A 15,632-nucleotide genomic window follows, 5' to 3' on the forward strand; every position below is an offset into this window, starting at 1 on the left:
AGCCATGCAAGTGGTTCTAGGGAGCTCTAGAGTGACCTATGTAACACCATTGTTGCACAAGCTGCACTGGTTGCTGGTCTGTTTCCAGGTCCAATTGAAGGTATTGGTTATGACCTTTAAAGCCCTTGATGGTGTTGGCCCAAGCTACGGAGGAACCATATCACCTCAGTAGTATTGGCCTGCCCCACTCATTCTGGCAGAAGGAACATACTGTGGATCCCGTTGGTCAAGGAATTCCACCTAGCGAGGTCCAGGAGAAGGGCCTTTTCTGCTGTGGCTCCCTCCATTTGGAAAAACCATGCCTCTCGAGATGAGATCCACTCTCACCCTCTGGGCCTTCTGTAAGAGTCTCAAAACCTGGCTCTGTTGACTGGCCCCAGTGAGGACATTCAATATTGGAGGAATGTTAGTTAGTGGACTAAAAAGAAGATCCCACCTCCACCCTGTAGTATTTTTTTTAACTTATTTAATCTCTGTTCCTTTTAATATTTCATCTTTTAATGTCTTGTACTTTTGTTTTCCTGATGTTTGTAAGCCACCCAGAATCTCTCGACAGTGAGATGGGTGGCATATCAATTAAACACATAAATAAATATTAAAAATTAAATAAATAAATAAATAAATAAAATATTTCATTATATACAAACTTTACATCTTTATGCAGTATGCTTATACGTAGTAAGTGTAATCAAATTTTCAATCCATTGAATAAATGGGGCCATACATTTATCTTTCCAACGTTGCAATATGAGTCTTTTAGCCACAGTAAGGGCACCAAGTACCCATTATGTTATTTAGCTGTCAAATTCCATGAACTAGGAATAAATTAAACTTGACAGGCATTGCAACAATACTAACCCAAACACACCTCAGTGCTACTTTTCCAGTAGTCATTCAAAGTATCTAGTTTTCCCAAAGGCTCTTTAGAACGGAGGTCTCCACCTTTTTGGGCACCAGGAACCGGGTCCATGGAGAAAGGTTTTTCCGCAGACCGGAGGGTGTGTGCTGCATGCATCCCACAGACGGGGCTTTGCTTGTTTGTGCAGACCGGTTGTTGGCATGCCGCGGCCCTTGTCTCTAGGAGTTGGCTCTTCCAGAGGAGGTGGGCTAACACATAGAAGACTCATTCTCAGAGTCCCTGAAATCAGTGGGATGGGATCTTGAGCAAGCCTTTTCTACCTTAACAGATGGGTGCATTCCAGCAGAAAAGGCAGTCCCACACACATGCATGTCCTGAACCATAAAGGACCATATGTCTAACAACTTCAATTCCACCCAGCAACCTGCCAGGAACTAGTATAGCTCACAAAGTAATGGTGTGACATGGGTGAACCACAGCACACACATTGATACTCAACCCACTGCATTCTAAACCAACTGTAGCTTCTTAAGAACAGGCTGATGTATAGCAAGTTCTCCAAACATGAAAAAAGCATGGGTAATTGTTGTTAAAGCCTCCCAAGTTAGGAATGACAGTAAGCGATGCACAAGATAGTGCTGTACAACAGTCTCCTAGTCATGGCCTCTACTTGCTCTTCATACAAAACCCAGACTATAAATGACTTCTGCCTAGGGGAATACGAAGTTATCCAGTGCCAAGGATAGAATTCTACTTAAATCCCTCAGTTTCTAAACCTACAGTCATACTTTTTTGCTGGGATTGAGTCTAAATCCATTTTTCTCCATTCAGTCCCTAATAGCCTCCAGGCACTGGGAAGGATCTTAACAACATCTCTTGTTCAGCCCAAGGTAGAAGTGTAAAACTCACTATCATCCATATAGTGGATAATCTCTACCAGTGGCCTAATAAGAGGAACAAATTATAAGACACCCCATAATTAGTGCAGGTTCTCATCCCACCAGGCTCAAGGTTGACTCAGCCTTCCATCCTTCCGAGGTAGATAAATGAGGACCCAGATTGTTGGGGGCAATTAAGCTGACTTTGTAATAATGCCACTTGGGGGGGGTGTGTGTGAAAGCCCTAATAAGCAGGCATATACATAGAATGAAGGCTACTGCTAAGCTTGTAAGCCGCCCTGAGTCTTCAGAGAAGGGCGGGATATAAATGGAATTAAAATAAAAAAATAAAAAAATAATGCAGGGGTCAACTTCATCAAGGGCGGCCTCAACAACTAAGTTACTGTCAGACATTCTCCATCCTTCCGTTCCCACCCTCCTGTTCTTGGATAAAGGACAGGAGGATTGAGATGGTGGATAGTTACTTACTCATGAACAGGTTTCTTGAGCAGGGGTTGCATCAGAACCTCTTTCATACCTATATACCATACCTAACTAGACATTTAGCTATCTATTCTATCCTTCTGCCTCTTCTCTGGAGGATTTCAGCCACCTGGAGCAGCAGGAATCTAATTCACAAGTGGCAGAGCTGATATCACAGAAGACTCTGTCTACTTCATTAGGCTCCATGGAGAAACATTGCTCTTTTGCCACTCATCATACCATGGTGTAGGCTTGAACTTGAGCACTTACCGGTAATCTGTGTTCAGTTCTAGTAACTTCTTTGCCAGCACTGCTTCAGCTGCCTTTTCTGCCACTTCAGCAATTAAGGAGCTTCTTCAGAATGCTTCTTATTTGCACAGCAATGCAAATAGACCTCACTTATTGATTGCCTCATTTAGCCATCGTTTGAAGTTGTGATGGCATTTATGACTGTCACAATATGCTGTGGTCAGACAATCGCCATTTGTGTGCTTTGCATCTGGCTTCCAACAAGCAGAAACAATGGGGAAGCCGGCAGTAAAATCACATGTTGCAGTCACACGATTTCTCACTTAATCATAATCATAATTATAATAGTAAGCTGTGATGACTCACTTAAATGACTCCAGTGGAAATGAAGTCAAATGTCTGCCACAATTACATGATACCTTGCTTAATGAATCTATCACTTAGTAACAAAATTGTAGTCACTAAGCAAGGACTACCTATGCTCTGGACCAGGGGTGTCAAACTGCCAGCCCGCGGGCCGGATGCACCATGCTGAAACAGCACCCACCCCATTACCGGCAATGGAAAAAAGTTGTGATATGTCGTGACACATCATGTGACATTGCGAGTTTGACACTCCTGCTCTGGACTATGCTTATTCTTAAATGAACCATTTTGGTGCAATTAGACCTTCAGGAATGGTCTAAGAATTTTTTTAAAATAAAAAGTGATGCCATTTAATATTTTGCCTGTTGCTTTTTGTTGTATTTGAGCTAGTCCTACTTTTCCAAAACAAATTTGTCCTAAAGACACTTTTTAATATTTTAAGGAGGAACATCTTAAATAAACTTGTAGGCATGTTTCTGCGTTAATTTCAAAAATATGATTAAGAGGGAACCATGCAAATATTTAATTTCTAGATGTTTGTCACACCCTTATAGGAAGATGTGAGTCTTACACAAGAAAGTTGTGGTCCTCCACTGTTCTCTTACATTCACGCATCAGCCCTTGTCATGTCTTCCACATATAATTGCTCTGAGAGAATCCCTTTAAGGTTCATTTCTTATTTTATGTGCTGCCTAAAAACTGAATATATTATCTTAAGTTCTCTTGGATTACTTTCAGAACTAGGTTTGCTCAAACGCAAAGATTTGGTTCTCAGTTACTTAAAGAAACCAATTGTAAAATGGAGAGCACATGAGAAAAGGGCTCAATTAGCAGCTAATTAATCTAGGTTAATCCAGGCAGGCACATACATCTCTTTGAGGTGACAAGAATATAATTGAGAGGAAATGAAATCCAGAGCTGCCTTGCTGCTTTTCTCACAATACTAGGGAAAGTTATGGGATTGGTCTTCTCTTTCTTTGGTGTTTCAGAATCTCTTTCTCCTAAATTTTCTCAATGCCTTGGCAGTTCTGAGAAGGTTGTAGTTTAGTAAAGTGAATTTGGGGGAACTGGCTTGTGAAACAGAAACATTAGATCAGCTTGTAATCAATTGCTCTCTTGTCTCTTTTTCCCCTGCTCTTTATTCCCTGGCGGTTTGACCTTCTGTCACTTGTAGTCTCTTGGAACCTTGTCTCCATATTCTCAGGTAATCACACTGCGCATAAGACTAATTGCAGGCTCACATCTCTAGGGTTCATGCAATGAGAGCTGAAAGAGAGTTTGAGGAGAGCTGGGTTAGGAAAAACCTCCCATAGAAGGTCTCCCCCTCCCCCCCCATGCTATTAAATGAAGAATGCTCTGGGCAAAGCATATTATCTTTGTGATGTCATATATTTGTGCACCTTGGGAAAAGATGCCCTCAGTTGGGAAAGGAATATAATATTCAGAGGGCCAGGATGCATGCTAAGGTACATACAGTACACCGTGACCCTCCTGGGGCTGGATCTTTTATGAACAAAGTTTTGCATTTTTTGCAGGATATTTACGAGAGCATGGACATCAGGCAGAGGCGAGCATCCAGCCCAGGCTACATAGACTCACCCACCTACAGTCGCCAAGGCATATCTCCCACCATCCCACGCTCTCCACATCATTATTACCGCTCAGGTAGGGCATGGCTGTCTCCATCAGGATTCAAATAAAGATATTTGTCCAATGGAACTCAGCTTTAACACATCCTTAGAAGGACAGACCAACTTCTCTCCAAGGCTCATACATGCTGCCCAAGCATTTCCTATATCCCAGAATGGCCTGAACGTGAAATCAGAGAGACAAAGAGGGTTCCATTGGTACAGTGTCCTCCATTGCATAGGATCTTTCCTTAACAGAATGGTAGGCAAGTGTCTAGCTCTGGTTTTTTTTACTGTCTTCAGGATACCGAAGAGTTGTGATGAACTTCACTCCGTTGTCATGCTCCATTTTCATTTTCCTGAGCAAATTCAGAGTGGCAATTCTGTGGCAGAGTAGAAATGGAAAGAAGCAGATGATATGGGAAGCAACTATGGATGTGCAAAATATTTGTCCTGAATTCATGATGGGTTTTCCCGACCAATCCAGAAGTGTTCTGAACTAGGAACAGCCCTTTTGCCAGCTCAGAAATTTGTTTCAAATTCAAAAACCTGTTATTTTGAATTTGAAATGCTTTTGGAATGATTGGAACAACCTAGGCTTCTTGTTATGTGTTGAAAGAATCAGCACCACCATCACCACCACCTCCTTCCACCACCACCTCTTTCCACCCACGTACTCCCACCATAAATTCACAGATGGCTTGCTAGTTTTCTAAAACACTGTTTTTAACATCAATTTTCCTCTGCCTCTCTCTTTTCTTCTCTGCTGCTCCCTCCAATCTGCTCTTTCAAGGGACAGAGAGTGGACGCAGCTCCCCCTACTATAGCCAGTTAGATGTGAGGTCTTCTACACCAACCTCATACCAAGCTCCTAAGCATTTCCACATTCCAGGTAGGCTCTGGAGGCCTCTGGCCAGCCAGTGAAGGAGTACTGTATGGGATCTTTTTTTGTGTGTGTTTTTTTTAGCCTGCATGCTTGTGCCCAGTGTGTTATTTGCATGAGTAGTGCTGTTGCCAGCCTAAGGTAAGCTGGCCGCAGCAAGCTACAACTGCATGGTAGAGGCCATCCATAAACAAGACCTGCAGCCTTCTCTCCTTCTCTAAGACCTCCCTCTCCCCTGCCCTGCAGCTTGTTTCCCTGTACAAAGCAAAGACTCTCCTCTGCCTCTCCTTCTCTTCTCCTACCTCAAGGACCAGAGGGTAAAGCCTGTCTGTCAGCTAAGAGCTTTTCTACACCCCGCATCTTTGACACGTAATTTATCTTATACTCCTGCTCCCCTCAGGGCCCGCTGCACCCTTCCCCCAGATCTCTCTCTGGACTTGCCAGGTGGCTGCTCCCCTCCAGCAGAGACCCAGGTAAGGGCCACTGCCCCACCCCTCCTGCAGAGGGGGAGGGAGGGAAGTCGACCTCTGTCCCTTGTCAGGCTGCAAGTAGAAACCTGAAGGCCTTCCCCACTTGCCCGCCTGCACAATCTGCAACCAGCTTTGCTCACAAGGTAAACCGAGCCTCATTTGTTTGGTCAAAACATGTAAGGACCATTCCTGTGCCAAAGCTGGCAGCTGTGGGAGCCTTCCTTCCTTCACTCTAGAACAGGAGTCATTGGACTCTTCAGTTCATCAAGCCCTTCATGAAGTTATAGATTGTTCGTCAACATTTATTTATATGTATAAGGTAAAGGTAAAGGTTCCCCCGCACATGCGTGCTAGTCGTTTCCAACTCTAGGGGCCAGTGCTCATCTTCGTTTCAAAGCCAAAGAGCCAGGGCTTGTCCGAGGACGTCTCCGTGGTCATGTGGCCGGCATGACGAGACACCAAAGGTGCACGGAATGCCGTTACCTTCCCACCGTAGTGGTCCCTATTTTTCTACTTGCATTTTTACGTGCTTTCGAACTGCTAGGTTGGCAGAAGCTGGGATGAGTAACAGGCGCTCACTCTGTTACGCAGCACTCGGCATTCGACTCGCCAAACTGCCGACCTTCTGACCGACAAGCTCAGCGTCCTAACCCACTGAGCCACCGCGTCCCTATTATATGAATATAATTTAATAAATACTAATTTAACTAATAGTACTCTGAATAAAAACAATTGCAATAAAACAACAGTCATTGACCACTCTGGAGAACCCTGATCTAGAATTAGGGCAAGTTTGGATTGAGATTTATTCCTTTGACAACATCTTGCTATCAGAATGGAATCACAGTCCACTTTCTAGGTTTCGTTCTTTGTCTGTGCTGATAATTTTGGGCCAACGACCAAGCCAAGAAAGTGGCTTCATTCTGGCAGTTTAAAGTTTGATCTAGACACAGAAGAAGAAGCAGCTCTTTGTTTTCCATGCAGCCTGAAATAACAATGTGGGTCTCATTGGCTTCTATTAAGGTCACACATGATAGAGTCAGTCAGCTGATAAACTTCAGCATTGGGATTTGATTATTTTCTCATTCATCTCCTAAGTTATCAAACTCCAGATAGATTTTGGTCCTTGTAGAAATGCTTGAAATTTACAGTCTGGGGTGAAGTATTTACACATGTTTGTTACAATCTCCTGACCTTAATGTATTCTGCAAGGAATCTCCAGAGAGACATAGAGCAGGAAGGTGAAACTGACCCGAATTAGGCATGATCAGCTGATGTAACTGGCCTGAATTGCCTTGATTTGCCTTCTAGAATTTTCCCTTTCATCACTAGCCCTACTGAAATGGTCATTGTGATGGCTACTGGTCCTGTAGCTTTTGCTTGTGTCTTTTATGGATGGCCCCTTTGCCTACACACTGGATCAGTCTGTCAGTAAGCTTCTGTGCTGATAGAGTAGCTCCTATTCCCAGCTTGCTTTGCTTCTCTCTTATTTGAAGAGAATATGGCTGACTCCTGAACAAGGATGGGATTTTTGTCCCGGTATCTCTAGGTAACCAACTCATAAATCATCTTGTGCCATTGCCAGCCAGGGAGACAATGGCCCTTAGCACTCACCAAAGGAGGCCTTCCCATCTCCTGAGCTGAGGCCAGCTACCAACTCTGTGCCTGACCCTGCATGCTGTCAGTAGTGAGCATGCTCACAGCATGACCTCTTGTGCATGCACATATTCACTGTCTTATAGCTGTTTAAATAGCTCACAAAGAGGATTAATTAAACCATCTCCCAGCCTAAGTTCGCTCTGCAGGTATTTAAGATAAGGCTGTTTTATCTTAAGATGGGAAAGTATCAAATGAATTAAGCAGGCAATGGTAATCTTGGACAGGCAATTTTATTTGCAAATCTGGTGGCTCCTGTGACTAGTATAGGGATCATGCTAACCTCTTCTGTATTATATATGTTTTTACTTGTGCTGCCAAAATGATATGGAGAAGATTCCCATCACCCCTCTTCAAGAATGACAGGCAGGTTCCTGTATCTCTAAGCTACACACCCTGGTTCCCCTCTTTTGCTATCTCCTTCTTTCCTTCATTATTCTTCTTTCTTTACCTTCAGCTGCTGCAGAGAGTAACATCTACCGGAAACCACCCATCTATAAAAGACACGGTACAGTTTGGGCATGGCTTTGACGTATACATATATATGGGCATGCAACTTAGAATAAACCAAAGTTCTGCTTAGGTCTGGTGGTGTGCATTGGAAGTTGCTCAATAAACTATACAAAAGTTGGTGGCAGTACCAGACCTGGACATAATAGACTTTGAAAAGAATGAGAGTATAACAGCCTTTCAGAGTTGTGAGAGGAGGGCTGAGCAGAAAAGTTTGGCTTGCTAGATCTCTTATCTTAGGGTGCCTCCATGTGTTCGGAAAAAGTAAACACTCAACAATGTAACTCATGCAGGCAAACGGCACATTGCTTTTAAGTGAATAATTCTTATTTTCTATTAACTTTTAAAACATAAGGATATGAGATGAAGTAGGACCATATAAGCTTACTAAAATGCTGTTAGATGCTCTGGCTGTGCTACTGATGCTCCTTAGCTGGAAACTGTATGTATAAAAAATAGATGCTTTCCATGGAGGGAAGAACAAGAACAAAGGGAACAAAATATTTTACAAAAGGAGCTGAAAATAGAAGAGTGGGGGAAAGGGGAAGGCAGAACGAGAACTTGGGCAGGAGAGAAGAACCTTTGAAAAGCAGAGTGAAAAATCATGAAGAGTTATTTTAGAAAACTACAAAGAAATATTTGTGGAAGGGGGGGTGGCAATCCTACAGGACCCAACTGGGTACAAGAAACCAAAGAAGTGAGAGTAATGAGAGAAGTGAATGATCTGGGCAGCAGAATGGCAGATAGGTATTGAGGGATCTCAAGCTGAGATCATAGGAATCAGAGTGAAGTCTGCAGTAATCAGGGCTTTTTTTCTCATAGAACGCTCAGAACGGAGTTCCGGCACCTTTTTTGGATGGAACCTTATAGGGTAGGCAAGGCAGGTTGTATAATATGTCTGAGTTCCGGCACTTTTTTCTTTTACAAAAAAAGCACTGGCAGTAATCAAGGAAAGTGGTGACCAACATATAGGGTTTCAGTCAAGAAGATCAACTAGAAGAGTCTGTTTTAACATTGCATGCCAAGTTCAGAAGTGACTTAGTTATGTGATGAGCTAAACATAGGAGTACAGAAGAGAAATGAATTTCATTATTTTTTTTTAAAAAGGCTCTAGGCTGGCTTAAGGAGGTAGTTGGATATGATGGTCTTCTATATTAAAAAAAGGTGATGAGAGAAGGAATAGTAAGTTCACATTTGAACTTGAAAAATATATTAAAGCAAAAATGTCACAAAGTGAATATATGGACCTCGCTGTACTTTTCTGTGGCTTAATCTTAAGGTATTAATATGTATAAAAGTATAAGCCATATGAATCTATTACAGGACTTTAAAAATTGCTGGAGCATCATCAGATAGATACATGGAAAAGTGTCCCAATCCTATAAAACTATTTGTTGCTGGACCAGTTGAGAATAGGCCCAAAACATTCGTAGGAGCCCCAGCTCATTTATCTCTAATTTGTACTTACCTACCCTCTCAGCTAAGCAGAAAAAGCTTGCCTATTTATAGGTCCTTAGGAAAAGTAGCATAATTCTAACAACCATTGATTTAGAAGACTGTACATGTTTGAAGAGTAAAGCTTAATCAAAATGTACACCAAAGGATATAAATATTAAAGAGCTGCGTCATGACTGCTTGGCTGCTTTTGAAGACCAATGAACCCCGCCAGAATATCCACTCTACCTCTCTGCCTTTTACTATTTGTAAAACAGGCCAGAAACACAGTTTGATGCCAGTTTAGGATGCAGGCACAGATCTTGCAAAAGGAGCAAGGCCGGACTTGCTTCAAAGCCAGTTGTCCCGTGCTCTTGTATGGCACGGAAATCAATTCTCTTTGTCACCTTTGGAGACAGAGCTCTGAATTGGTGGGAGGTGGAGCTGTGAAGAGGAAAAGACTGTTCCTCTGAGCTTCTCAACAGTCTGCTTTTGTTTTAGAAGACTTGTGACGTTTCCTTTAATGTGGTAACCAGGTGTCTCCTCCTCTCTTTTTCCCCCCCTTGCCTAATGTGCTATCTTCATAACTCCCTGCCTGCTGGCTGACTGCACCCCACTGCATTGTAAGTAGCTGCCTTTGGCTCTCACCTTTGAAGCAGCAAGTTTCTGAGCACCTTCTGACTTCCTGCAGCAAGACTTGGAGTTTGTGTACTTCACATCTCTTAAGTTGCTCATTAAATGAACTCTTGGCAGTTTACAGATAGGTGGTGTTTTTTTCGTTTTGGAGTCAGTTTTGTTTTTGTTTTTACTCAAAATCACACAATGAAGATGACCGACTCTGTAAATTATATGCATGCAACCTGGAGTTTTGCCCATAATACTTGACAAAACCATTATAGTTGGTTATCTAGTAACTCAATTTACATATTCATTTTAGAGCATCACAGTAGGAATAAATCACAGTTATCTGAAATAAAAATAACATGGATTAATTAAAACATTAAAAAAGGAATAGAATTTTGCACATGCACATGAAGCCTATTGCCACAGCCACTTCCAGATTGGGAGCATCATCCAGATACAGAGACTTGCAGCTGCTTATATAAAAGAATCCAGTTTAGCAATGCTGATGCATGTTTTTCATAATGCATAGCATGCCCCCCCTCCCCTGAATCATCTCTAGCTTTCTCTCAAAGTATTATTGTCCCCTTCCAACCTTACAGCCCAAACAGATCGGGCATAAATGGGAGAATGCTTTTAATTGTGTGGGTGGGTGGGTGGGTGTTTGTGGGAAAGGGAAAAAATCTGTGTTCAATTTTACTTACCTGCTGTGGATCTTTGAGATGAAAACCTGGAATGGATGCTTTCAACCCATGTTGAGTAGCAACTAACTAAAGGCTAAATAAGATGGCACATTATGTAATTAACTTCTTTACTCAAATCCTCATGCTAAATCACATACAGCTTTTTTTTTTCTCTCCTTATTCTGTAAGGGTCATCTTGGACTAGATACTATTCAAGCAATCAGAAATTTTAAAAAATACTTAGCTTTCAGGAGTGGTAGGTCATAATTAGGATCCTAGCTAAGAGTAGGGGACTTTAATGATTTATACAAACATAGTTCCAAGCTAGGTTTCTGTCTGCTTCTTGCAAATTTTCTCCCCATGAAAATATCAGATCTAAGGAATCCAGTCTCAAGCTGCCATCTGAACTCCAATATAGATAAATTCCTTGTTTATGCTGTTCAGTTTTCAAAAACAACACAACTGATAGTTATTTAAGTAGTATCTAATGACTTTGACACTAAGAATAATGTTTCCTTCCTCCCTCCTCAACTTGTTCCCCATCAATTTGGCTTTAAAGACATGGGTCGTTGCTGTAGGCAGTGAGCACTGAGTGTGTGGCTGCAACATCTTCATGGGTATGATTTTATACATATTGGCGTCCATGTGAACCAATATACTTTTCCTACTTCAGACATTTGCACTGAATACAAAAATGTCTGCAATAGCTGGCATCATTTGAATGATACCAGCAAGGACGTGGAAGCTCATCTAGGCTGTGTGCTTTGGCTTGCAAATGCTCAAGTGGGATTCTACTCTGTGAACCCTGGAGTGGACTATAGATTGACAAATGGCATGTCAGCTCTACCACATAATGCTTCTTGCTACCTCAGCTCTGCTAGCAGTTAAGAGTGCCCCACTTGCCTAGTCCCTTTCTTGTTTTCCTCCTCCTCCTCCTCCTCCTCCTCCCCCTCCTCCTCCTCCTCCCTTTCTGCTACCTACTGAGTCTAAACCCTACTTTTTTTGGACATAAAGCATGGTAACTTGACATATTGCCCCATACCAAGTCAATCAATTGGTCCACCTAATTAAGGGATGTCTACAAGTAACACCTTGGCAGCAGGGCTCCAAAGTTTCAGTCAGGAGTCTTCCCTGTCTTCCCTGTTGTTAACTGAGATTGAATTCTCTACAAGAAAAAAAACACAGCCCTCCTGAACGCAGAGAATTAAAAATGGCACCAACAGACATGGAGTGCAGCCTGTTCTATTTTAGAATTCTGTGCAGTTCCAGAGCTGGAGCCATTCCCTGGATACAGTACAGTTTGGCAGATGTAGATTTGACTAGGCAAGTTTTACTGACAAATGGCAAACTGCATAATTTCAATTCTGTATGGGCATATTCTGCTTGGCCCATTGCCAGTATGGGCCCCTGACTGCTTTCAGGCTGTAGGAACAGATGACATCATCCTTGCCCAACTCCCAACCCTTCGCACATGCATCCCTGCCTGGAATTTTCCAGCTTCCATTCAAAACAGCTGTTGTCAGAGCTTCGTTCCAGTCTATTAGCACTCTAGTTCTGATTGGCTGCAGTGTTTGTCATGGTCCCTCCCTTCCTCTGGCTGGTCATTGGGCTGACAAACATAACAGGCAATTATGTTCTCTGCTGGTCTACAGTTGCTGTTTGGTTTTTTAATCTGGTGTTTATCTCATGACGGCCCATTAGCTCATTCCACTACCCTCAACCTTGGAGGTTAATGCTCCATTCAACTACCTACCAGCAGGCAGTCTTTTTCTCTCCAACTGAGTGAAGCATGCTTCACTTGCTTTCCCAGTCTGTCTACAGGACTGCAATGTTTTGTTTTTTTCTTTTGAAAAATATATTTACATTGCAACAGAGGAATATTGCAACTTTATTCTTGTGAAGCTAACTTATCGATTCTTTCTTGCTAAGAAGTTTTAGGAAAAACGTGAAGGCATAATTTCTGAATCAAAAGCTGGGCACATGCCTTTCCTGCACGATTTGGGAAGGACATGACCTTCCCAAATTGTAGCATAGACTAAGCACCAGTTGGTTCCATTGCAACCCACTGCGATCTAGACTGGAATTTCTGAAGTTGACTTTGGAAGCAGCCAGAAATAATGCGGGAAATGAACATCTTATATTACAATACAGAATTGTTCTCTATTGAGTTGAGGGGGAAGGGTGACCAATCTTCAGAATCTCTAGAACCTCAAACCAATCATAAATCTCAAGAAAACAAATCAAACAATGAGGTGGGCAGAGATAAAAAGAAAAAAATTTCAAACAACATTCAGGAGGTGCAGGAAACATACCCACACACAGGCACAAAAGCCTTACATACTTATATACAAATGCTCGAAGCTTGGGGAACAAACAGGGTGAACTAGAAGCAATAGTACACAAGGGAGGGTATGACATAGTTGGCATTACAGAAACCTGGTGGGACAAAACCCATGAATGGAATGGACTGATGGATGGATACAAATTGTTCAAAAGAAACAGATCTACAAAAAGAAGAGGGAGAGTTGCACTTACTATATGTAAGAGAACACTACATATCTACAGAAACGCACATGATCAAAGATAAAATCTCTTCAGAATGCATATAGGTCAATATAAAAGAGAAAAAAAGTGACATTGCCATAGGTGTATATTACAGACCACCCAACCAATCAGAAGAAATAGATGAACTCTTTGCTAACCAGTTAACAAATGTATGTAGGAAGCATACCACAATAGTAATGGGAGACTTCTACTATCCAGATATCAACTGGGAGACAAACTCTGCACTGAGCAGGATATCAAACAGATTCCTAACCAACTTAGCCGACAACTCATCCAAAAGGTGGAGGAGGGCACTAGACGTAAAGCCATACTGGACTTAATTCTAACTAATTGACAAGAAGTGATAGAGGGACTTGAAGTTGGTGGAACCCTGGGTGAAAGTGACCATGTCATACTGGAATTTAATATAACACAAACACTAGCAACAGAATCCAACCAGTGTCTTGAACTTCAAAAGAGCTGACTTTAACAGAGAGAACCTTCGAAAGATCCCATGGATGAAAATCCTAAAGCAGAAAATAACCCAAGAAAGCATGAGAAGCTCTCAAAAATCTGATCATAAAAGCCCAGATCAGCACAATATCACTGAAAAAGAAAAACAAGAAATTCAAGAAGAAAACAGCATGGCTGCACAAAGATCTCTCTGACAAACTGAAAGACAAAAAGGACAAATACAAAAAATGGAATGAAGGGCATATAACTAAGGCTGATTATCAGCAGACAGCCAGAACATGTAAAGATGAAGTCAGGAAAGCAAAGGCTCAGAATGAAGAAAGATTTGCAACAGAAATCATGGATAATAAAAAAAGTTTCTTCCAACATATTAACAAGAAAAAAGTCAAGGAAACTGTAGATCCACTAAAGAAAGAAGATGGCAAGGAAATAACAGGCAGCAGGGAGAAGGCAGAGCTGCTTAACTCATACTTTACATCAGTATTCACACAAAAAGAAAGCATAGCCCAACATACCAAAAAAACCACTCCAAAAGACAAATTAGAAACAAAAATTAAAATAAGAAAATGGTAAGAGAACACCTATCCAACCTTGATGAATATAAATCACCGGGGCTTGACAGATTACATCCCAGAGTTCTGAAGGAGCTGGCAGATGTTATCTCAGAACCATTGCACCATATCTTTCAAAACTGGAGCACAGGAAGTACCTGAGGATTGGAAAAGATCTGATGTGGTTCCCATCTTCAAGAAAGGGGAAAAAATGGACCCAGGAAACTACAGACCAATCAGTTTAACATCAATACCTGGGAAGATCCTAGAACAGATAATCAAAAAATAGATCTGCAAACAACTAGAAGCAAACTTTAACTAGTAGCCAGCACGGGTTTGTTAAAAACAAATCATGCCAAACCAATTTTATTTCATTCTTCTACAAAGTGACTAAACTAATAGACCAGCGAAATACTGTGGATGTAGTATACTTAGACTTCAGTAAGGCATTTGATAAAGTAGACCACAATCTACACCTTGGTAAGCAAGAAAAAGGTGGAATAGACAACATCACCACCAGATGGATATGTAAGTGGCTGGCAAACCGAACTCAACGAGTTGTCCTCAATGGCACTACATCCACTGATGTAAGCAGTGGGGTACCACAAGGTTCTGTCCTAGGCCCAGTACTCTTCAATATCTTCGTCAATGACTTAGATGAGGGAATTGAAGGGGAACTCATCAAATTTGGAGATGACACCAAACTGGCAGGAGTAGCCAACTCCCCAGAAGACCAACTAAGGATCCAAAAAGATCTTGAAAAACTTGAATAATGGGCCCTATCAAACAAAATGAGTTTCAATATGGAGAAAAGCAAAGTTTTACATTTAGGCAGGAAAAATTAAAGGTACAAGTACAGATTGGGCAAGACCTGGCTTAAAAACAGTAACTGTGAGAGGGACCTTGGAGTCCTAGTGGACGATCACTTAACCTTGAGCCAGCAGTGTGCAGCAGCAGCCTAGAAAACTAATACAATCCTGGGTTGTATAAACAAAGGCACAGAATCAAGATCACATGAGGCATTAGTACCACTTTATAAAACCCTAGTAAGACCACACCTGGAATACTGCAGCCAATTTTGGTCACCATATTACAAAAAAGATGTTGAGTTTGGAAAAAAATCACAGAAGAGCAACTAAGATGATCAAAGGCCTGGAGACTAAAACATACGAAGAACAGCTATGGGACTTGGGTTTGGCTAGTCCAGGGGTTGGCAACCTTAAACACTCAAAGAGCCACTTGGACCTGTTTCCCAGAGCAAAAAAACACTGGGAGCTGCAAAACTCTCACACGCGTATGCACGTGAGGGGGGGAACTTGATTGAAGAGTTTAATTAAAAAGAA

General features: G+C 41.8%; 1 protein-coding gene across 1 annotated transcript in view; it reads left to right on the forward strand.

Moving 5' to 3' along the window:
* The window catches only part of ABLIM3 (actin binding LIM protein family member 3), a gene marked incomplete at its 5' end in the record, with an annotated part of 92,867 nt that overhangs the window by 58,861 nt on the left and 18,374 nt on the right, over positions 1-15,632 (forward strand). Inside the window, 4 exons of the mRNA XM_083353374.1 lie at positions 4,010-4,039; positions 4,371-4,500; positions 5,257-5,355; positions 7,930-7,980. Coding sequence (XP_083209500.1) covers positions 4,010-4,039; positions 4,371-4,500; positions 5,257-5,355; positions 7,930-7,980 — 310 coding nt within the window. The remainder of the gene's footprint in view (positions 1-4,009; positions 4,040-4,370; positions 4,501-5,256; positions 5,356-7,929; positions 7,981-15,632) is intronic.

Source organism: Vipera ursinii, assembly GCF_947247035.1.
Source record: "Vipera ursinii genome assembly, chromosome: 2".
Lineage (NCBI taxonomy): Eukaryota > Metazoa > Chordata > Lepidosauria > Squamata > Viperidae > Vipera > Vipera ursinii.